The following is a 22,507-nucleotide window of genomic DNA, read 5'->3' on the forward strand; positions in this document are numbered from 1 at the left end:
ATTTGCACTTCTGGGGTCTGTGTTTGAATCCACTAAAGTCAATCCTTGTGATGATTGCTAAAAGTGGTGCATGAAACAATTCTCGCAGCTTTCAGCAACTTCAAAATGGTCAAAACGACTGCAATGCAAACATCTTGTGGGAAAAATTTGATAGCCTGCAAAAACAGGCACGAGGCTTGGGATGTGCAATTAACACGTGCCTGTTGACTTCAACACAGGCAGCAGGCCAACATTATCTGGCTGCTGTTTTAAATGATTTCAGCATCCAGCTAGCACCAACCAAGCTGTTGATTGGCTGCACACATCAGCAGAGACCCAATAGTGGGAGTGGTTAATACCACTAAAAGTTCGCCTACACTGCTAAAAGCTAGCCTGCACCTTTTAAAGGGGAGGTGCATTGCGATTGCAGCAGTTATGCAAGGTGAATCTGACCTGTAAAACATTAAATAATAGCACAGCATGGGAGAACATGGGTTCCAAGGTTTTGGGATGCTGCACTGGAGGTCTTGGTGGAAGAGTTGGAAAGCAGTGTATCCACAAGGGATCAGGAGGTCCTCAAGACACATGCTCAGAAGGCAATGGGAGTAGAAAGCCATGCAGGTCAATGCCAGGAGTCAATCCCGAGCATCTGAGTGAAGTGGAGTAGGAAGTTTAATGCTCTCACACAAGTGGTTAAGTTCAGTGAATGCATCTTCAAATGTCATATCCTAACAACTGTACCATTAGTCTCAGACGCTGCTCAACTCAAGACACCCCCATTACTCATCTACCAACAATCTCCAGCAACTAGGACGCACAACTGATAATCATATGCTACACCACACCCTCACACACTTAGCACTGCTTCAAGCCTCACACCCACATCTCGCAGTTTGCACACACTGCCAGCTATTCAATAATGACAGAATTATCGTCCTAACAGACTAAACCACATTCACTGACACACTTCCCTCTCTCTTGCAGGACAAGGTGGCACAGCATCAGAAGCAGCTGGAGCTAATCAGAGGGGGCAGGCTCACCTGCATGTCCTTACCTCATGGAGGAGACAGTCCTGGCCATTAGTGGAACACCCATTGCTAAGGCTGTGGCCAGCAAAGGGGCCGGAACCACTGAAGATGCTGGTATCCTCAAACCATATTCTCCTTCTCACATTCCGCCTCTTCTGATTTACAGGTTTCAAATGGTGTAAGCATGCACTTCTTACTGCACCACAGTCTTACCCTTGTGCCTTTCTTCTGTCTGACACCCAAGAGGTGCAATCTGGCCAGGCAGTGGAGGAACAGCAAGGCTACAGAATTGATGATGATGCACCATCACTCGATTTCACTCTCGCAGCCACCAGCTCAGATATTAACACTTTGCGTAATTTAAAGGATAGCATAGTGGTGGGATCTGGGCATGAATGGACTACACCCAGGGCAGGAGGCAATGATAGGCAGATGTCAGCTCACCAGAAGGCAAGATCGCACACAAGTTCTGCTGCAGAGGATTCAAATGAGCATTTTGATGGGGCAGCCTAAAGAAGAACACTGATGGGTATGCATAATAAAATTCTCGATGCTTGGGATGCATGCTAGAAAGCCTGCAATCAATGTCAAGAAGCATGGAGGAATTCAGCACCAGTTTGGTAGAGGGCTTTGTGCAGAGCTTGGAGCCCATCCTTTCTAGCACGAAAGTGGTGGCCAACTCCATCAACACACTTGTAGATCCAACCATGATGCAGTCTGATGGCCGATGCCTCAGTTTCCATTGCAGCACAAGGAGCTTCGACTAGAAGTCTGAATGCTGCATTGGAAGGATGGATCATCCACTTGGCACTTCTGGCTGAAGATTGTTGCAAATGCTTCAGCCTTATCTTTTGCACTGATGTGCTGGGCTCCCCCATCATTGAGGATGGGGATATTTGTGGAGCCTCCTCCTCCAGTTAGTTGTTTAATTGTCCACCACCATTCACTGCTGGATGTGGCAGGACTGCAGAACTTAGATCTAATCCGTTGGTTATGGGATCACTTAGCTCTATCGCATGATGCTTACGCAGTTTGGCGCATAAGCAGTCCTCATAGAGTCATAGAGTTATACAGCACAGAAACAGGCCCTTCGGCGCACCATGTGCCGGCCATCAAGCCCATCTATTCTAATCCCATTTTCTAGCACTTGGCCCGCAACCTTGTATGCTATGACGTTTCAAATGCTCATCCAAATACTTCTTAAGTGTTGTAAGGGTTCCTGCCTCTACCACCCCTTCAGGCAGTGTGTTCCAGATTCTAACCACCCTCTGGGTGAAAAACCTTTTCCTCAAATCCCCTCTAAACCTCCTGCCCCTTACCTTAAATCTATGCCCTCTGGTTATTGACACCTCCGCTAAGGGAAAAAGTTTCTTCCTATCTACCCTATCTATGTCCCTCATAATTTTGTTTACCTCAATCAGGTCCCCCCTCAGCCTTCTCTGCTCTAAGGAAAACTACCCTAGCCTATCCTGTCTCTCTTCATAGCTGAAATGCTCCAGCCCAGGCAACATCCTGGTGAATCTCCTCTGCACCCTCTCCAGTGCAATCACATCCTTCCTATAGTGTGGCGACCATAACTGTGCACAGTTCTCCAGCTGTGGCCTAACTAGCATTTTATACAGCTCCATCATAACCTCCCTGCTCTTATATTCAATGCCTCGGCTAATAAAGGCAAGTATCCCATATGCCTTCCTAACCACCTTATCTACCTGTGCTGCTGCCTTCAGTGATCTTTGGACAAGTACACCAATGTCCCTCTGACCCTCTGTACTTCCTAGGGTCCTACCACCCATTATTTATTCCCTTGCCTTGTTAGTCCTCCCAAAATACATCACCTCACACTTCTCCGGATTAAATTCCATTTGCCACTGCTCTGCCCATCAATATCATCCTATAATCTAAAGCTTTCCTCCTCACTATTTACGACACCACCAATTTTCGTGTCATCTGCGAACTTACTGATCATACCTCCTATATTTACGTCTAAATCATTAATGTACACTACAAACAGCAAGGGTCCCAGCACCGATCCCTGTGGTACACCACTGGTCACAGGCTTCTAATCGCTGAAACAACCCTCGACCATCACCCTCTGCCTCCTGCCACTAAGCCAATTTTGGATTCAATTTACCAGATTGCCCTGGATCCCATGGGCTCTTACCTTCTTGACCAATCTCCCATGCAGGACCTTATCAAAAGCCTTACTGAAGTCCATGTAGACTACATCAACTGATTTACCCTCAGCTACACACCTAGTCACCTCCTCGAAAAATTCAATCAAATTTGTTAGACATGATCTCCCCCTGATAAAGCCACGCTGACTATCCTTGATTAATCCCTGCCTCTCCAAGTGGCAGGGATTGAATAATGAATAATGGTACCACATTCACATCCTACAGACCTCCGGCACTTCTCCTGTGGCCAGAGAGGATTTGAAAATTTGTGTCAGAGCCCCTGCAATCTCCTCTCTTGCCTCACATAGCAGCCTGGGATACATCTCATCTGGGCCTGGGGATTTATCCACTTTTAAGCCCACCAAAACCGCTAATACTTCCTCCCTTTCAATGTTAATTTTTCAAGTATATCACAATCCCCCTCCCTGATCTCTACACCTACATTGTCCTTCTCCATACTGAACACAGATGAAAAGTAATCATTTAAAACCTCACCTACGTCCTCCGGCTCCACACACAGATTGCCACTTTGGTCCTGAATGGGCCCTACTCTTTCCCTGGTTATCCTCTTGCCCTTAATATACTTATAAAATGCCTTTGGATTTTCCTTTATCTTGCCCGCCAGTGTTTTTTCATGTCCCCTCTTCGCTTTCCTAATTACTTTTTTAAGTACCCCCCTACATTTTCTATACTCCTCCAGCTGTTTTCAGCCCTCTGAATCTGCCATCTGCCTTATCCAATCCTCTATATCCCTTGACATCCAGGGTTCCCTGGACTTATGGTCCTACCCTTCACCTTTACGGGAACATGTTGGCCCTGAACTCTCACTATTTCCTTTTTGAATGACTCCCACTAGTCTGATGTATACTTTCGTACAAGTAGCTGCTTCCAGTGCACTTTGGCCAGATCCAGTTTTATCATATTGAAATCTGCCTTCACCCAATTCAGTACCTTTATTTCTGGTCCACCTTTGTCCTTTTCCATAACTACCTCAAATCTTACAATCTTACAGAGTTATGGTCACTATCCCAGAAATGTTCCCCCACTGACACTTCTACCACTTGTCCAGCTTCATTCCCTAAGATTAGGTTCAGTACCACCCCTTCTCTTGTAGGACTTTCTACGTGCTGGCTCAAAAAGTTCTCCTGGATTCACTTTAAGAATTCCACCCCATTTAAGGCTTTTGCCCTAAGACTATCCCAGTTAATATTGGGGAAGTTGAAATCCGCTATTATTACCCTATTATTTTTACACCTCTCTGAGATTTGCCTACATATCTGCTCCTCTATCTCTCCCTGACTGTTTGGAGGCCCGTAAGTGATTGGCTCCTTTTTGTTTTTAAGTTCTACCCAGATGGCCTCATTTGAGGAACGTTCTAAGATATCATCCCTCCTTACTGCAGTAATTGACTCCTTGATCAATAGTGCAATGCCACCTCCTCTTTTACACCCCCCACTGTCAGACCTGAAGATTCTATACCCTGGAATATTAAGCTGCCAGTCCTGCCCTTCCCTCAACCATGTCTCTGTAATAGCAATAATATCATATTTCCATGTGTTAATCAACACCCTCAATTCATCTGCCTCACTTGTAAGACTCCTTATGTTAAAATAGATGCAATCCAGCCTTGCATGGGCGGCACAGTGGCGCAGTGGTTAGCACCGCAGCCTCACAGCTCCAGCGACCCGGGTTCAATTCTGGGTACTGCCTGTGTGGAGTTTGCAAGTTCTCCGTGTCTGCGTGGGCTTTCTCCGGGTGCTCCGGTTTCCTTCCACAAGCCAAAAGACTTGCAGGTTGATAGGTAAATTGGCCATTATAAATTGCCCCTAGTATAGGTAGGTGGTAGGGAAATATACGGTTAGGTGGGGATGTGGTAGGAATATGGGATTAGTGTAGGATTAGTATAAATGGGTGGTTGATGGTTGGCACAGACTCGGTGGACCGAAGGGCCTGTTTCAGTGTTGTATCTCTAAACTAAACTAAACTAAGCTTGTGCCTTAACAGGTCTATATTTGCTCTGCCTTCCAGAATGACTTAGTTTCTCTTCTATATTTGGCTGTGCATCACCCCTACTGAACCTCCACTCTGTATCCCATCCCCCTGCCAAATTAGTTTAAACCCCCCCCCCCCCATAGCACTGACAAACCTCCCAGCAAGGATGTTGATCCCCTTCCGGTTCAGGTGCAACCCGTCTGACTTGTACAGGTTCCACCTTCGCCAGAAACAGACCCAGTGCACCAACTCTTCAGCCACACATTCATCTGCTCTATCCTCCTATTCCTATACACACTAGCACGTAGCACCAGGAGTAATTCAAAGATTACAACCTTTGAGGTCCTGCTTTTTAATCTGCTACCTAGCTCCCTAAATTCTTGTTGCAGGACCTCATCCCTCTTTCTACCTTTGTTGTTGGTACCAATGTGAACCATGACCTCTGACTGTTCACCCTCTCCCTTCAGAATGTCCTGCAGCTGCTCCATGACATCCTTGACCCTTGCACCAGGGAGGCAACATACCAGCCTTGAGTCATGGTTGCAGCCCCAGAAATGCCTATCTGTACCCCTTACGATAGAATGCCCTATCACTATAGCTCTCCCATTCTTATCCCTCCCCTACTGTGCAGCTGAGCCACCCGTGGTGCCACAGACTTGGCTCTTGCTGCATTCCCCTGAGAAGCTATCTCCCCGAACAGGATTCAAAGCGGAAAATCTGTTAGAGAGGGAGATGGACCCAGGAGACTCCTGCACTACCTGCCTAGTTCTTCTACTCTGCCTGGCGGTCACCCATTCCCTTTCTGCCTGAGCAGTCTTTACCTGCATGTGACCACCTCCTTGCATGTGCTGTCCACGATGATCTCAGCCTCATGGATGCTCCATAGTGTCCCCAGCTGCTGCTGCCATCGAGGTGCGGAACTGAAGCCAGGTTTGTTTTTGAGTCAGAAACCTGCCTCCGGTGGGAAACTGATTAAAGTTCACATTTTCACAGGGGTGAGTCCTTAATTGATATGGAGACAGGTTTCCTGTCCACTTAGAGCCAGTGGGGGCAGGAATGGAGGTGGTTCACATGAAGTGTGGAACTCATTTAGACTCCCAACAATAGCCACCACCGAGGCTGCTGGCTGTCCTGAGGGAGAGATCTGCGGTTTGTGCCAAAGTCTTCCATTGCACCAGAGGGAAGCGAGATGCCACAGGGGAGCCAGAGGCCTGGCCCCCAGCGCAGGGCAGACACTCGCTTCATCGATGTTGACCTGGATGTAATGATGGAAGCCGCGAGGGAGACGAGGGAGGTCCTCTTCCTGGATGGTGGCAGGAGGAGGTCACCTCATCATGCAATAGGGATACCTCTCTGTTCAGTGTCATCTCCCTCCGCCTCAAATTCTTCCTTCTCTTTTACTTCCTGTTCCTCTCCCAATAAGCTGTCTCCTTCCAAGGCTTCACCGTCCTCAAGGACCACATCTCTCTGAGAGTTATGTAATGGAGAGCACAGGAGACCACCATAATGATGGAGACCATTGCAGGAGGGCATTGGGGGGCGCCACTGACTGGCCCAGGCACTGGAATCGTATCTTCAGAAGCTGGGCTGCCCGCTCAATAGCTGTCCTACTGATGGGGGAATTGGTTGTATCGCCTCTGTGTCTGGGGCTTCCGGAAAGGGGTCAGTAGCCATCTCTTCCAGGAATTTCCCTTGTCCCCTAGCACCCATACACACACTTTAGAGCTGCAGTGAAGATCTGAGGCAGCCTGGACTGGTGGAGGATGAAGGAGCCATGGCAGCTGCCAGGAAAGTGAGCACACACATGGAGGAAGTTCTTGTGGTTGCAGATGGACGTTGAAGGAGTGGAAGCCCTTCCTGCTGATGGATCTCAGTGGCCGGTCACTGTGTGCCTTGATGGCCACATGGGTGCAGTCGATGATGCCCTGCACCTGGGGGGAATCCAGTGATGGAGGTGGATCCCTGCAAGGCTGTATCTGTCATTAAATGAATGTGTTGTCCAGCTCTGGCAAAGAGGGCATCAGTGACCAGTGATGTGCAGTCATTTTTGGGATGCCACTAAGGTCTGCAGCTAATCCTTGGACGGAGCCAGAAGCAAAGAAGTTCAAGGCCATGGTGACTTTGACAGCCACTGGCAGGGCATGGCAACCAGTACCGCAAGATGTGAGGTCTTCGTGACAAGGGCACAGATATCTGTGACCAGAATCTGCCTGGAGAGTCACAGTCTCCTGTGGCACTGGTTTTTGGTCATCTCCAGGTAGCTGTGTCTTCGGCGGTAAATCCTGTGTTGAGGGTTTGGCCTCAGGTGCCTTCCTGTCCCTCTTTCCTCTCCCATGCCCTCCTGATGCCTGGGGTTCTGGCCTTCCTGTGAAAGTTGTTGCCTCCCATCATCGATGGGCCCAAAATATGACAGATGTGGCCCCATTGCCAGCTAGAGCTGTCCTTCTGGGCAGGCGGCTGCCCAATTGTCCTTGGCAGCCTTGTCCCCTGCTCTTCTGCCCCTACAATGCCAGGGGGTACCAACCCCATTCAAAGCCCAGATGCTGAGTGCCAACTCTCCCTGTCACCTGTGCAGCACCATGGACATCCCCTTACCAAGTTCTCAGTCCCCCTTTGCCCTGCTGACCCTCTTGTGGGCCGGAGTGATGCCCTGGGGCAGCCATGGCTAGCTCCCTAATCTCTACCTGTCTCTCCTCAGCTGTTCTGAAATTGACAGCTTCTAAATCCACTGTGCCCCTTTAAATATCCCACCTTCAACAAGTTCTAAACAAGCTTTTTAACAAGTTTAATTGACCTGAATTGGAGAGAGAGTGGGATTCCTGTCCCACCCTCCCCCCGCACTGCTCATTATTGACGGCACAGGGATTGGCGACCTAAAATCGACACATCGCCTGGCGCCAGTATTTTCGTCCCCCGCCCCCCCACCTCTGCCTCTGTCCCCGTCTTCAGTTTTGGGGGGGGAATGGGGGGGCGGGGGTTGTGGGCCCCAAAAATTCAACCCCAAACACCTCAACAAGTCAGACACTGCTTACTAATATATTTGGGTAGTAAGATGGGAATATGATCTATTCCTTGTTACTGTCATCCTTCATTGAATGATAGCTCTGGAACAAAGCAAATATTCACATCTGACTCTTTCCTTATTCATTTCAATGAGCTGGAATTTTCTGGAGGACATGTTGGCCAATATATGCCATTAATTGGATATTTGTGCTCTCCATTCATCTTGCATTATAGTTATGCAAAAATCTGCTGGAAAATTGATCCAACTATGGCATTGTGGGTTCAGTGATGAATCATGGACCATCGTCATGGTGCAGCTAATGGCTTACCTCACAGACTAATCATATGACACTATATAAAGCTAAGAATAGATACTATGGCCGCAATTTTACATTTTATAATTTTACATTTTCTCCCACTGGCGAAAAAGTCAGGGGACAGCCTACCTCCACCAGGCCTGAAAGCCACGCAGCAATTATGCATGGCCCGGCCCTTAATTGGCCTCAGTCAGGACTTCCAACCCCTCTGAGGCAGGAAGTCCCACCTCCAAGAGCTGTCGGCCAATCAGAGGCTGGCAGCTCCTCAGTCCCAGCAGCGGCACCAGAAGTGGCGGTCACTGTTGGGATTGCACCCAGCCAAGACCAGCAACAATAGAGGAGGCCCCAGAAATGGTGAGTGGGGGTTGCGCTCGCTGGGGACAATGGCCTGGGCCCTGGCGAGAGGGGTGGGTGTCAGATGCAGGGTTGGGGGGGGGGCAGGTAATTCTAGCTGGGACGGCCCGTGCTGCTGGAGGTGGCCCTTCGTGGGGCACAGGGTGCCCGATTAGGTGAGCCACCACCACCCCCCCCCCCCACCCCTGCAAGGAGGCCACCAAATATTACTGGGTAACCTCCTCAGGTGCTGAAGTGCCTATCCGCTGTTGGTAATATACCAGCGGCAGTAGGAGTAGACCCTTAAGTGGCAATTAATTGGCCACTTAATGGCCTCAATTGGCCTGGGGCAGTCAGGTCGTTTGTCACTTCCCCCGCCGCTGGTAAAATAGCAGCGGGGGCAGATAGGCGATGGGAACGGCACCCCCTCCCCACTCGATTTTACTCCCCCTGTCTCTCTGCCCACTCCCTGACTTTTATGCAGGAGGCAGGCGTCCCAACACTGGGCCAGAAAGAGGAGGGGATCCCTGCCTCCACCTTTTGGGGAACCCCCGCTGCATTTCACAGCACTCAGGCAGTTAACTGGCTAGAGCTGGAGTACCTGTCCCTCTAACGATGGGAATTCTGCCTCCAAGAGCTTCCGGCCAAGCAGAGTGCCGGCAGCTCAGTAATCCCAGCAGCGCCACCAGGAGCAGTGGCCACTGCTGGGACTGCATTAGGTCCGGGACCAGGAACAACGATGGAGGCTTGGAGTGATGGTAAGTGGGGTGGGCTCGCCAATCAGGCAGGCCTAGGCGAGGGATTTAGCGGGGTGGGGAGGTATGGGTTAGTGAGTGCACAGGGGAGATTGGCACTGGGGTGGCCTTTGTCTCTGTGAGCCACAGATTGCCCAAGTAGGAGGGCTCCCCTGCCAGCCCACAGGGAGGCTGACAGGTTTTACTGGGCGGCCTACTTACATAGCTGAGGACCCCTTCCACGACACTAGTTAAGTGCCAGCAGCAGTGGGAAGAGGCCCTTAAGTGGCCATTAAATTTCGAAGAATAAAAGAGCGTCCTTGGTCTTCCCCACTCCCTTGTTATTTTATGCGCCCCTCCTCCCCAGCCCGCTCCCTTCCTGTCCCCAGAGGTAAGTGAGCTGAATCTTCTGAAATGATCTTAAATTCATTTTATAAAGTTAATTTAGTTCAAAAATTTGTGAAAACACTGCAAGAAGTAATTTAGTGCCTGCACAGCCCCTTTTTCACAGTGGGAGCACAAGAAGCGTCCAAAAAAAAGCTTTGCAGAACTTTGGGAACAAAAACCTGCAGGTTTTTTTGGATGAGGTAGAGCTCCAACAAAACTGGCTGCTGGATACTCCCAGGGCAAGGGCTCCCTATAAGATAAGCCTGGTGGTATGAAGGGAGCTGGCTGCACCACTTAGCACCACGTCTTATGACCAGTACTGCAGAGAGAAGGGAAGGGTATGTACTTTCAAGATGAGATCTGCTTGTTACCTCAAGGCAGAACCCAAAAACAAGTCAGTCATAAAACTCTGTTGCCCTGAGAGATGATCTTTTAGAGTGAGCAGCAAATTACTTTGACAGGTTCATCCCTCTGCTGACGAAAGAAAACAAACGGCTGAAATTGACAGCGGACATAAACAATGGCGGCCAGCCAGTCGCGGAGCTGCCGCGATATTAAATGTGGCGGTTCATTTGAATGGCTAGGGTGGACTGCCCACCCCAATGATGTGTAGGGGGCGGGCGGAGGGACCGTCCCCGGAAATGGCGTCAGCTGCCTTTGCACAGGCATTAATGCCATTTTTAAAGGACTTCGAGTCCTAACTTTCAGTTTAAATATTTAAACGTAATTTGAATAAAAATTTTTAAATCCATTTAAATTGCCCTCTGCCAGCCCCCCAATAACCATAAAATTCATTACTTGCCCTCTCCCCCCACAAAACACTTCCCCTGCCCATCTGACCTTCCCCCCCGTCCAAGTACATAAACTTCCCACCATTCCCTAAACTAATGATATTGGGTTGACCCCGCTTCCCACCCCACCGCGCTGCACTGAAAAACTTACCTGCTCCCCCCTCCCCACCAATGTTCCACCTAGGATCCCTGGACGGGGATGCGAAGGCGGGGGAGTGCCAGCCTACAGCAACAATATCACAGCGGGATGGAAGGCGGAGGCAAGAAGTTAATTAATTCCTTTATTTAAATTACTTTGCATATTTAACTTTGGCTCCCATCACTGAGCGGCGGGGGGCCGCCACGGGGCCTCGCCACCGACAGCAATATCGGGCCAGGCCTTCATGGCGTCGAGGCCCGTGGCGAGCCTCTGCTGGAGGCATTTTCCAGCCACCCGCCCCCCACCATGTTCCCTGACGTCGGGGGGTCTGTAAAATTCGCCCCAAAGACTTACATTCATATAACACCTTTCATGACCTCAGAACAGCCCAAACCATTTCACAGCCAATTAAATACTTTTGAAAAGTAAAATCCTGTCAGTTCAATACCTACACTTCTCACATAGCAACTCATGTAACATTTTTTCTGTTTTCTCCCTGCAGAGCATAACATGCAGAAGCACACAAAAGCTAGAGGTAAAACCTTATTTCAAAGACCACACTCAGCATGAGGAGGGGCCCTGTAGCTGAAGCGATACCATGCTGGTAGTCCTATGTGTAAGACTGATGTAGGCCCATGAATGAGTTTCACAACCATTGCTTTGTTTCTTAGGCAGCAAGTTGCCCAAGGCCGTGACAAAGAGGACGGACGAGAGAGATATTAGAAATTATGCAGGTGCTCTAAAGACTGGATGTGGAGAAACCATTTCCTGTATGTTGGGATGCGGAAATTAGAGTGGAAGCATAATTGTAGAGTGTGTGAACACCAGTGTAGGCCAGTTCAGTCGGATTACCTTTGCTCATGTTGTGCATTGAATGTAAAGCTGACTATGTAATCAAAGGAACGAACATGCTATTCTATTGTAAACTTTTATACTTCTTTCCCACAGCTCCACACAAACAGGAGGACATGAGGTGGAGACTGAGCAGGGGGAAAGGGAATGAGGGGACTAGGAGGAGGAAGAGGAGGCTGAGAGCTATTGAGGGAAAAGCAGGAGTAATTGTATTCCTATTCCACGCTGTACATGAGAGTGCTCGAGCAGGGGACGCGAAGCCATGATCACATTCCTTGCATCCCCAGAGAGTGTTAATTCCCAGCCTCTCCCACTCCGTGCCAAAAGCAGCCACCTTCTTCCCTCAGGCAGTTGCAATGCTCCTTCCAGTACCCAGAGCACTGTGAATCATATGCTCACTTGACACTCTTTGGAAGTGAGATACTAGCATATTTAGGCCATTATACCTCAAGTTGTCCCACCGCTACTCTTGGAGGTCATCCATGGTCATAAGGTACAGGAAAATTTACTGGGAAGACAGTTTTCCAACGTCAGAGCGATGCTGGAGTATAGCTCATCACCGATCAGGATCCCGCTGCCCGCCTTTTTGTGTCTTTCGTCGCCGCCGCCGCGCACGCCGCCTTTCACTTGCCCACACAATCCCACCCCCGTTAGTGTCTGTTCTGGCCGCAAGCGGAAGTCCCGCCCTCTGCCGCAGCGCGATTGGCGGATCCCTGCTCAGCTTTGTCTGCAGCCTGGCCACTGAATGGGTAGGCGGTGGCATAGTGGTATTATCACTGGACCAGTAACCCAGAGACCCAGGGTATTTCTCTGGGGACATGGGTTCGAATCCCACCACAGCAGAAGGTGGAATTTGAATTTAATTAATAAATCTGGAATTAAAAGCTAGTCTAATGATGGCCAAGAAACCATTGTCGATTGTTGTAAAAACCCATCTGGTTCACTAATGTCCTTTAGTGAAGGAAATCTGCTGGCTTACCTGGTCTGGCCTCCATGTGATTCCAGACCCAAAGCAATGTGGTTAACTCTTACATGCCCTCTGAAATGGCCGAGCAAACCACTCAGTTGTACCTAACCGCTATGAAGTTAATAAAAAGGAATGAAACTGGACGGACCACCCGGCATCGACCTAGGCACCGGAAACGACAACGGCAAACCCAGCCCTGTCGACCCTGCAAAGTCCTCCTTACTAACATCTGGGGGCTTGTGCCAAAGTTGGGAGAGCTGTCCCACAGACTAGTCAAGCAACAGCCTGACAAGTCATACTCACGGAATCATAACTTACAGACAATGTCCCAGACACTGCAATCACTATCCCTGGGTATGTCCTGTCCCACCGGCAGGACAGACCCACCAGAGGTGGTGGTACAGTGGTATACAGTAGGGAGGGAGTTGCCCTGGGAGTCCTCAACATCGACTCCGGACCCCATGAAGTCTCATGGCATCAGGTCAAACATGGGCAAGACAACCTCCTACTGATTACCACCTCCCGCGCTCCCTCAGCTGATGACTCAGTACTCCACCATGTTGAACACCACTTGGAGGAAGCACTGAGGGTGGCAAGGACACAAAATGGACTCTGGGTGGGGGACTTCAATGTCCATCACCAAGAGTGGCTCGGTAGCTCCACTACTGACCGAGGTGGCCGAGTCCTAAAGGACATAGCTGCTAGACTGGGTCTGCGGCAGGTGGTGGGGGAACCAACACGAGGGAAAAACATACTTGACCTCGTCCTCACCAATCTGCCTGCCGCAGATGCTTCTGTCCATGACTGTATTGGTAGGAGTGACCACCACATAGTCCTCGTGGAGATGAAGTCCCACCTTCACATTGAGGATACCGTCCATCGTGTTGCGTGGCACTATCACCATGCTAAATGGGATAGATTTCGAACAGATCTAGCAATGCAAAACTGGGCATCCATGAGGCGCTGGGGGCCATCAGCAGCAGCAGAATTGTACTCAACCACAATCTGTAACCTCTTGGCCCGGCATATCCTCCACTCTACCATTACCATCAAGCCAGGAGACCAACCCTGGTTCAATGAAGAGTGCAGGAGGGCGTGCCAGGAGCAGCACCAGGCATACCTCAAAATGAGGTGTCAACCTGGTGAAGCTACAACACAGGACTATCTGCGTGCCAAACTGCGTAAGCAGCATGCGATAGACAGAGCTAAGCGATCCCAAAACCAACTGATCAGATCCAAGCTCTGCAGTCCTGCCACTTGCAGCCGTGAATGGTGGTGGACAATTAAACAACTAACTGGAGGAGATGGCTCCACAAATATCCCCATCCTCAATGATGGGGGAGCCCAGCACATCAGTGCGAAAGATAAGGCTGAAGCATTTGCAACAATCTTCAGCCAGAAGTGCCAAGTTGATGATCCATCTCGGCCTCCTGCTGAAGTCCCCAGCATCACAGATGCCAGACTTCAGCCAATTCGATTCACTCCGTGTGATATCAAGAAACGATTGAAGGCACTGGACACTGCAAAAGCTATGGGCCCTGACAATATTCCAGCAATTGTACTGAACACCTGTGCTCCAGAACTTGTGGCGCCCCTCGCCAAACTGTTCCAGTACAGCTACAACACTGGCATCTACCCTGCAATGTGGAAAATTGCCCAGGTATGTCCTGTACACAAAAAGCAGGACAAATCCAACCCGGCCAATTACCGCCCCATCAGCCTACTCTCTATCACCAGAAAAGTGATGGAAGGTGTCTTTAACAGTGCCATCAAGCAGCACTTGCTTCGCAATAACCTGCTCAGTGACACTCAGTTTGGGTTCCGCCAGGGCCACTCAGCTCCTGACCTCATTACAGCCTTGGTTCAAACATGGACAAAAGGGCTGAACTCAAGAGGTGAGGTGAGAGTGACTACCCTTGATATCAAGGCAGCATTTGACTGAGTATGGCATCAAGGAGCCCTAGCAAAACTGAGGTCAATGAGAATCAGGGGGAGAACCCTCCGCTGGCTGGAGTCATACCTAGCGCAAAGGAAGATGGTTGTGGTTGTTGGAGGTCAATCATCTCAGCTCCAGGACATCACTGCAGGAGTTCCTCAGGGTAGTGTCCTAGGCCCAACCATCTTCAGCTGCTTCATCAATGACCTTCCTTTAATCATAAGGTCAGAAGTGGGGATGTTCGCGGATGATTGCACAATGTTCAGCACCATTCGTGACTCCTCAAATAGTGAAGCAGTCCGTGTAGAAATGCAGCAAGACTTGGACAATATCCAGGCTTGGGCTGATAAGTGGCAAGTAATATTCACGCCACACAAGTGGCGGGCAATGACCATCTCCAACAAGAGAGAATCTAACCATCTCCCCTTGACATTCAACAGCATTACCATCGCTGAATACCCCACTATCAACATCCTCGGGGTTACCATTGACCAGAAACTGAACTGGAGTAGCCATATAGATACCGTGGCTACAAGAGCAGGTCAAAGGCTAGGAATCCTGAGGCGAGTAACTCACCTCCTGACTCCCCAAAGCCTGTCCACCATCTACAAGACACAAGTCAGGAGTGTGATGGAATACTCTCCACTTGCCTGGATGGGTGCAGCTCCAACAACACTCAAGAAGCTCGACACCATTGAGGACAAAGCAGCCTGCTTGATTGGCACCCCATCTACAAACATTCACTCCCTCCACCACCGACACACAGCGGCAGCAATGTGTACCATCTACAAGATGCACTGCAGCAATGCACCAAGGCTCCTTAGACAGCACCTTCCAAACCCGCGACCTCTACCAACTAGAAGGACAAGGGCAGCAAATACATGGGAACACCACCACCTGCAAGTTCCCCCCCAAGTCACACACCATCCTGACTTGGAACTATATCGCCGTTCCTTCACTGTCGCTGGGTCAAAATCCTGGAACTCCCTTCCTAACAGCACTGTGGGTGTACCTATCCCAAATGGACTGCAGCGGTTCAAGAAGGCAGCTCACCACCACCTTCTCAAGGGCAATTAGGGATGGGCAATAAATGCTGGTCTGGCCAGCGTCGCCCACATCCCATGAATGAATTTTTTTAAATGGCAACGAATAGGCTACTGCAATTTTGATTTCTTATTGTGTAGAAAGAGGAGGTGGTATTAAAAGTAATTGCTTTAGATGTTTAAATGACTATGCCAAAACTAAGAGAATTAATAAAAAATCTAACAATTTCCAGAATGCTGAGATGAGACTCTACAGATTTAATTATCCATTTTGCAACCATCCGCCTAGGCTCTTCGCTCTGAAATTCCCTAAACCTCTCCACCTCCTTTAAAGACACTCCTTAAAACCTAAGTCTTTGACCAAGCATTCGGCAACCTATCTACATGTCAAATGTTGTTTGGTAACGCTGCTATGAAGTATCTTGGAGCCTTTAATGTCGCTCTAAATGATAGTTGTTGTTGGCTGCCAAGCTGAGAAACATGTGAGTGCCACAAATCATGTTCATACCAGGCAACTTACACAACTGTTTTTCAGTCTAAATGGCTACGCATGTAAACAAGGATAAATCCAGGAAATTTGCGATCACCATTGACTGCAATGGAGGCAAGAATGGCAAAAACAAACTTTTATGGGTCGAGGTGAGAGCATCAGCAGAGCAGCACAAACAACCCAGAACATTATGTGCAATACAATTAATGGCAAAACGCATTACGCTGTTAGTTCCTGGAACTTTGATGTTCTAATAATGGCACATGGCATTAAATTGTTTATTCCGACAGCTCAAGTTTCCAGCAGATTCAGGACCAATGCATGATTTACCAGCCAGTAAGAGCATAAGAGTGATTTGTATTGAGAACATAATTACGAAGGCAAGATACAAAATTCCCTTAAAATTGTTAAAGATGCAAACTCACAAGGGAGGGAGGGGTGAGATATTTACATTGGTCTCTAGCAAGAGATTGACAGAAATTCTCAAATTCACAATATTGTGAGATATTTTATTTATTGTGTTGGCACACACTGCCTGAAATCATAAATGGATATTTTTAATCAATTCTAGAAGATTGCACACAAAAATATCTGGATGCTGAAAAATTATTTCAATAGTTTCTTTTGGTTTGATGGTTGTTTCTGGCATTAGTGAGATTTGAAAATAGCATTACTGTTAACTTGACAAAATAATTACCAGTAAAGTATGTGTTGACAGGCAGAGTTGAACTAGGAAATTTGAAGTAGCCATGACCAGGGAACCGTGTTCCTCTCTCAGCACGAACAAGGCGGCTAAATAAAGACGTATCCATCCTTTCCAGCTGGTACACTGAAGGGGGACTGTTCATATCCATAGGTGGTTGCCAGTACAGTTTCATCATTGTGCTATTCACTGCTTCCACTCTAGGTGCACTTAGTCCTGCTGGAGCTGAAGATGAAAATGCATTTTTAATTAATCCTCTGAATACTGATTATCATTTGCAAAATGAAGATACTATAATTTTTTTTAAATCCTCAATATTATTTGCTAGTATCCACTTGTATCAGTTGTATCTGATTTGTACTGCAAGTCAATTAAAAATACGAACTGAGAATATTGTTTCTTATCCTGTAAGTAATGAATGGCCTTTATAATTTTCAAATTTGCAGAAGTTTGCTATTATATATACACACACATATACATGTATAGGGCTGGATTTTAAAGCCCTTCTGTCACGGGAACGTTGGCAGGGGGGGCAATGAAGATCAGTATGGTGGAGGCCCGCCACCGACCCCAATGGCAACAGGCCCCGTGGCAAACTCGCCAGCGGCGGCAAGACCTCGCGGCGGCCGCCCCGCCACTCGGCAACGGGACCCCCATTTAAATATTATGTTAACTAATTTACATACCTGATTTAATGAGGGTTCCATCGCCTCCTTAATCGTCGCACCTTCGAATCCCCATTTGGGGAAATGTAGCGTGACACCGTTGGGGGGCTGGGGGTGGGGGGGAAAGAAGGATTTTTTTCTCTGTGCGGGAGGGGAGAGCGGGGTTAAAATGCTGCGGAATGGTCGGGGGTGGGAGTATTGGGAAGGGGTAAAGAGCAAAGGTGCCGAATTTTCAGGGCGGGGGGAAGGTCAAATTCTGAATAAACAAATTCTGGGGGTGAAAAGGGCAGGAATGTTTTGAAATGCGATGGGGAGGGGGTGGGAAAATGAATTTAATGGTAAATTAAAACTTTTTTTTGGTCATTGAACTGACCTAGCCCTTTCATTTTAAAATCTCCATTAAGGGCTGTAAACCCTTTAAAAATTGCGCCGGCGCCTGCACATTGACACCGTTGCCTGCGACGGCTCACCCGCCCCCTCCATGTGATTGCGGGGGGCGGGCACCACGGCCATGCAAATGAGCCCCTGCGTTTGAAATTGCAGTGGCTCCATGATGCTGTGCCCGTGCGGGCGGGATGCATTTTTTTATGTCCGCCGCCTACTTCGGCTGCGGACTCTTCAATTGCAGCCCATAGAGTCACATTTCAGGTATTGAAGGTGAAGCTTAAATTGCAAATTCAGTTTTGATTGACCTGAACAATGGCATCTCTACTGGACACCACAGCTGCTTTCAAATAGATGGAGTTATTTTTCCAGCAGATAACATTATGAACTCTAAAATATGTACCTATTAATAAAAGAGCTATATATTCCTCTAATTCACACAAATATAGAGAATACAGCCTTTCTCTGATGTCCTAAATGTCTTGAATAATGGCTTATAACCGACACTAATTACTTACAGAAATTAATTTTTTGCAGTTGTTTTAGATAAAGTCATTCTGCAGATGCTGTCTTAATCCAGCCCACGCAATGGAAACAGGGAAATATTAGTCCTAAAATGGATGTGTTGCGTTGCTCCCATTCGAACTTTGCCTGCTGTTATAGTTCTCAGTACCTTTTGGATGGGCCAGGTTCCTACCTGAATCAGGTGGGAGCTTCATTTTTGCATACAAAAGAGGATCCTATGACGCATACAGATCTTGAAATGGGCCAGGCTTCTTCCCAGCAGGAGAGGCCAAGTATTCCCTCTATTGCCTATCTCTTCCATGCCTGGAGTTAAAAGTTACTTCATGATCCTAACATTTTAACACTTAGCAAATCTTTTCATTGCATTTAATGAATTTTTGACTTCAAGAGAAAGAATGTTAGTGCTGGGGAAACAGAGTACTTTTCCATTTCAGTATGAACATGGCCAAGTCAGATATAACTGCTGGGTAAAGTGCCCTCTACTCTGTCCCAGTATTGTACCTTAGTCCCATTTCGGGAGCACTCACTATTGTCCCGGTGTAGCATATTTATTTTCTATAGCAGCCACCTGTGTGTCGTTTCTTGGTGAAACTAAAACGGTTCAACCCAAAATCACATGAATACATAGCTGATAATTTTTCCTTTGATGGTCCAAATTCTGGAGAGTTGCACATTTTTAAAGAGAAAAAAATGCACAAACCCATTGAATAAAAATGAAAAGGTACAACTACCTTGCAATTTCCTTTTCAATGGAATGACATAAAAATGCTAAATCATGGAAATGTTTGTGCCATGGATCCACACCCACTAGAAACTGGGCTTCAACTGCCCAGAACTCCTTTTATATTGCCAGCGGACAGAAGACACTGTTATCCCTTCACCATGGACTGCACTTGAAGCCATATCACAGAAATAAAAATAGTGTGCTAACCGCTACTCACACAGTCTCTCTACATAAGCTACAACTGGAGCTGACACAAGACAACTTTCTTTACACCATTGTTTGCAGTTTATTTAAAAATTGAGAGAAGCTTTCTTCAAATTTCATTGAGCACTCACAGAGACAGCAGCTTTGTAACAGTGTAAGTCATTCACTGTGAACTAATATCAGTTAGTGTTGTATTCATATTACTGAAACTACAGTAATAACTCTTTTGCAATCATGTTTGTGTATAGAACATAGAACAAAATACAGCACAGGAGGCCATTCAGCCCATTGTGTCTGCGCCAGCCGAGTAAGCTATCCACTCAAACTAATCCCACTTTCCAGCACCTGGTCCATAGCCCCGCAGGTTACAGCACTTCAGGTGCATGTCCAGGTACCTTTTAAAAGAACTGAGGGTCGCTGCTTCCACCATCGATTCTGGCAGTGAATTCCAGACACCCACCACCCTCAGGGTGAAAAAGTTTCTCCTCATGTCCCCTCTAATCCTTCCACCAATCACCTTAAATCTGTGTCCCCTGGTAACCGACCTCCCCGCCAGGGGAAACAGGTCCTTTCTGTCTACTCTATCCAGGCCCCTCATAATTTTGCAACCTCAATCAAGTCACCCCTCAGCCTCTTCAATTCCAGGGAAAACAACCCCAAGCTATCCAATCTTTCCTCATAGCTGCAACCATCAAACCCTGGCAACATTCTTGTAAATCTCCTCTGCACTCTCTCCAGAGCAGTTATGTTCTTCCTGTAATGTGGTGACCAGAACTGCACGCAATACTCCAGCTGCAGCCTAACCAGCGCTCTATACAGCTCCAGCATCACATCCCTGCTTTTGTACTCTATACCTTGGCCAATAAAGGAAAGCAATCCATATGCCTCTTTCACCACTCTTTCTACCTGTCCTGCCACCTCCAGGGACCAGTGGACATGCACTCCAAGGTCTGTCACTTCTTCTACACCTCTCAATACCCTCCTGTTTATTGTATATTCCCTCGCTTTATTCGCCCTCCCCAAATGCATCACCTCACACTTCTTTGGATTGAATTCCATATCCCACTGTTCCGCCCACTCAACCAAACCATTGATATCATTCTGAAGTCCACGACTCTCCTCCTTACTATTAACTACACGGCCAATTGTTGTGTCATCAGCAAATTTCCCAGTCATGCCTCCCACATTTAAGTCCAAATCATTAACATACACCACAAACAGGAAGGGACCCAATACTGAGCCCTGTGGAACACCACTGGAAACCCCTTTCCATTCACAAAAACATCCGTCGACTACTACCCTTTGTTTCCTGTCACTGAGCCAATTCTGGATCCAACCTGCCACCTTCCCCTGTATCCTATAGACTTTCACTTTACTGACCAGTCTGCCATGCGGGACCTTGTCAAATGCCTTACTAAATTCCATGTAAACCACATCCACTGCACTACCCTCATCAAACCTCCTTATTACTTCCTCAAAAACTCAATCAAGTTAGTAAGACATGACCTTCCCTTAACAAATCGATGCTGACTATCCCTGATTCATCCGTGCCTTTCTAAGTGACAGCTTATCCTGTTCCTCAGAATAGATTCTAACAATTTACCCAACACTGAGGTTAAACTAACTGGCCTATAATTACCTGGCTTATCCCTTGCACCCTTTTTAAACAATGGTACAATGTTTGCTAACCTCCAATCATCTGGTACCTCGCCTGTATCTAGTGAGGATTTGAAGATGATCCTCAGCACATCCGCTATTTCCTCCCTGGTTTCCTTCAACAGCCTGGGATACAAAACATCCAGTCCTTGCGATTTATCCACTTTCAGGGATGTCAGAGCCTCAAGCACTTCCTCTCTCATTATACTTATCTTATCTAATATTTCACACTCCTCCTCTTTAACTACAATGTCTGCAACAACCCTCTCCTCTGTGAAGATAGAGACAAAAAAACCTCATTAAGAACCTTGCCCACATCTTCTGCATCCACGCATAAGTTACCCTGTACATCTCTGATAGGCCCTACCCTTTCCTTAGTTATCCTCTTACTCTTAATGTACTGATAAAACATCTTTGGATTTTCCTTGATTTTACCTGCCAATAATTTTTCATGTCCTCTCTTTGCTTTTCTAATCTATTGTATATTGTATCTATTGTACTTCTGAGCCAAATTATCAATCTGATAGTTTTCACTCATGTTATAAAGCACAGTGTTCTGAAGTATTCACCAAAGCTATTGAAGGTATTTTATGTTCCCAGATTACCATGATTTTCCTGAGGGCGAGGGTGTGTTCAGGTGAGTCCGCAAGAATGGAAACTCATCAGGAAGCAATGAAATTCGGTCATATTTAAAAGATATTGGGCATCATGTTTAATGTACCAGAACAATCTTTGCCTTTCTTTGGAAGTATCATGACTCTTTCTTGGAAAAACCTTGGAAGGCCAGGAGACATTCTCAAGAGATTGTTGCTATTCATTCAACAATCCCAATGTCATCTAAGAACTTGTTAAATGAATGTATGCAACTGGTATATCAGACCACTGACAATGTCCATTCCAGACAACACCCAGATGCACACTGTCATGGTGATACCTACATCATATGATGCAATCGAGCTAGATTCGCTAGTCAATCTGCTCAGTGCACTGATTCACAACCATGAACCCTCTCACATTCTTGTCCAAACTTTAGCCATGCAGAGTTATCTCAGGTGTTCCTAATAACGTTTTACAAGTGAATATTGTGTCAACATTTAATTCTCCTGTGGATGAAGTGGCCCCATTATAGAGTACCACACTCTGGAGGATCATTCCACTGCCAAGTCCTCCCAGAGCTTGGCAATCAGTAGTTGTAAATCTGTGAACAAAGCCAGGAAACACAATTTTAGTATATAAATCATGTTAAATATCTCAGGAAGACAGGTATAAAAAAATGATCTCTATTTAAAGCAGAGATTGACAGATTTCTAAATACAAATGACATAAGGGGATATGGGGATAGTGTGGGGAAAAAGTACTGAAGTGGATGATCGGCCATGATCATATTGAATAGCCTATTCCTGCTCCTATGTTCCTATTTGTTTTAATGAGATACAAATTGTCAAATAATGAAAAGTGTTATTTTGATTGTATAGATATTT

General features: G+C 47.2%; 1 protein-coding gene across 1 annotated transcript in view; it reads right to left on the reverse strand.

Annotated features, from left to right (window-relative positions):
• ush2a (Usher syndrome 2A (autosomal recessive, mild)) overlaps positions 1-22,507 on the reverse strand; it is a 1,262,450-nt gene that overhangs the window by 917,702 nt on the left and 322,241 nt on the right. The window contains exon 21 of the mRNA XM_068045693.1: positions 16,863-17,093. Coding sequence (XP_067901794.1) covers positions 16,863-17,093 — 231 coding nt within the window. The remainder of the gene's footprint in view (positions 1-16,862; positions 17,094-22,507) is intronic.

The sequence above is a fragment of the Heterodontus francisci genome, chromosome 13 (genome assembly GCF_036365525.1).
Source record: "Heterodontus francisci isolate sHetFra1 chromosome 13, sHetFra1.hap1, whole genome shotgun sequence".
In the NCBI taxonomy this organism is placed as follows: domain Eukaryota; kingdom Metazoa; phylum Chordata; class Chondrichthyes; order Heterodontiformes; family Heterodontidae; genus Heterodontus; species Heterodontus francisci.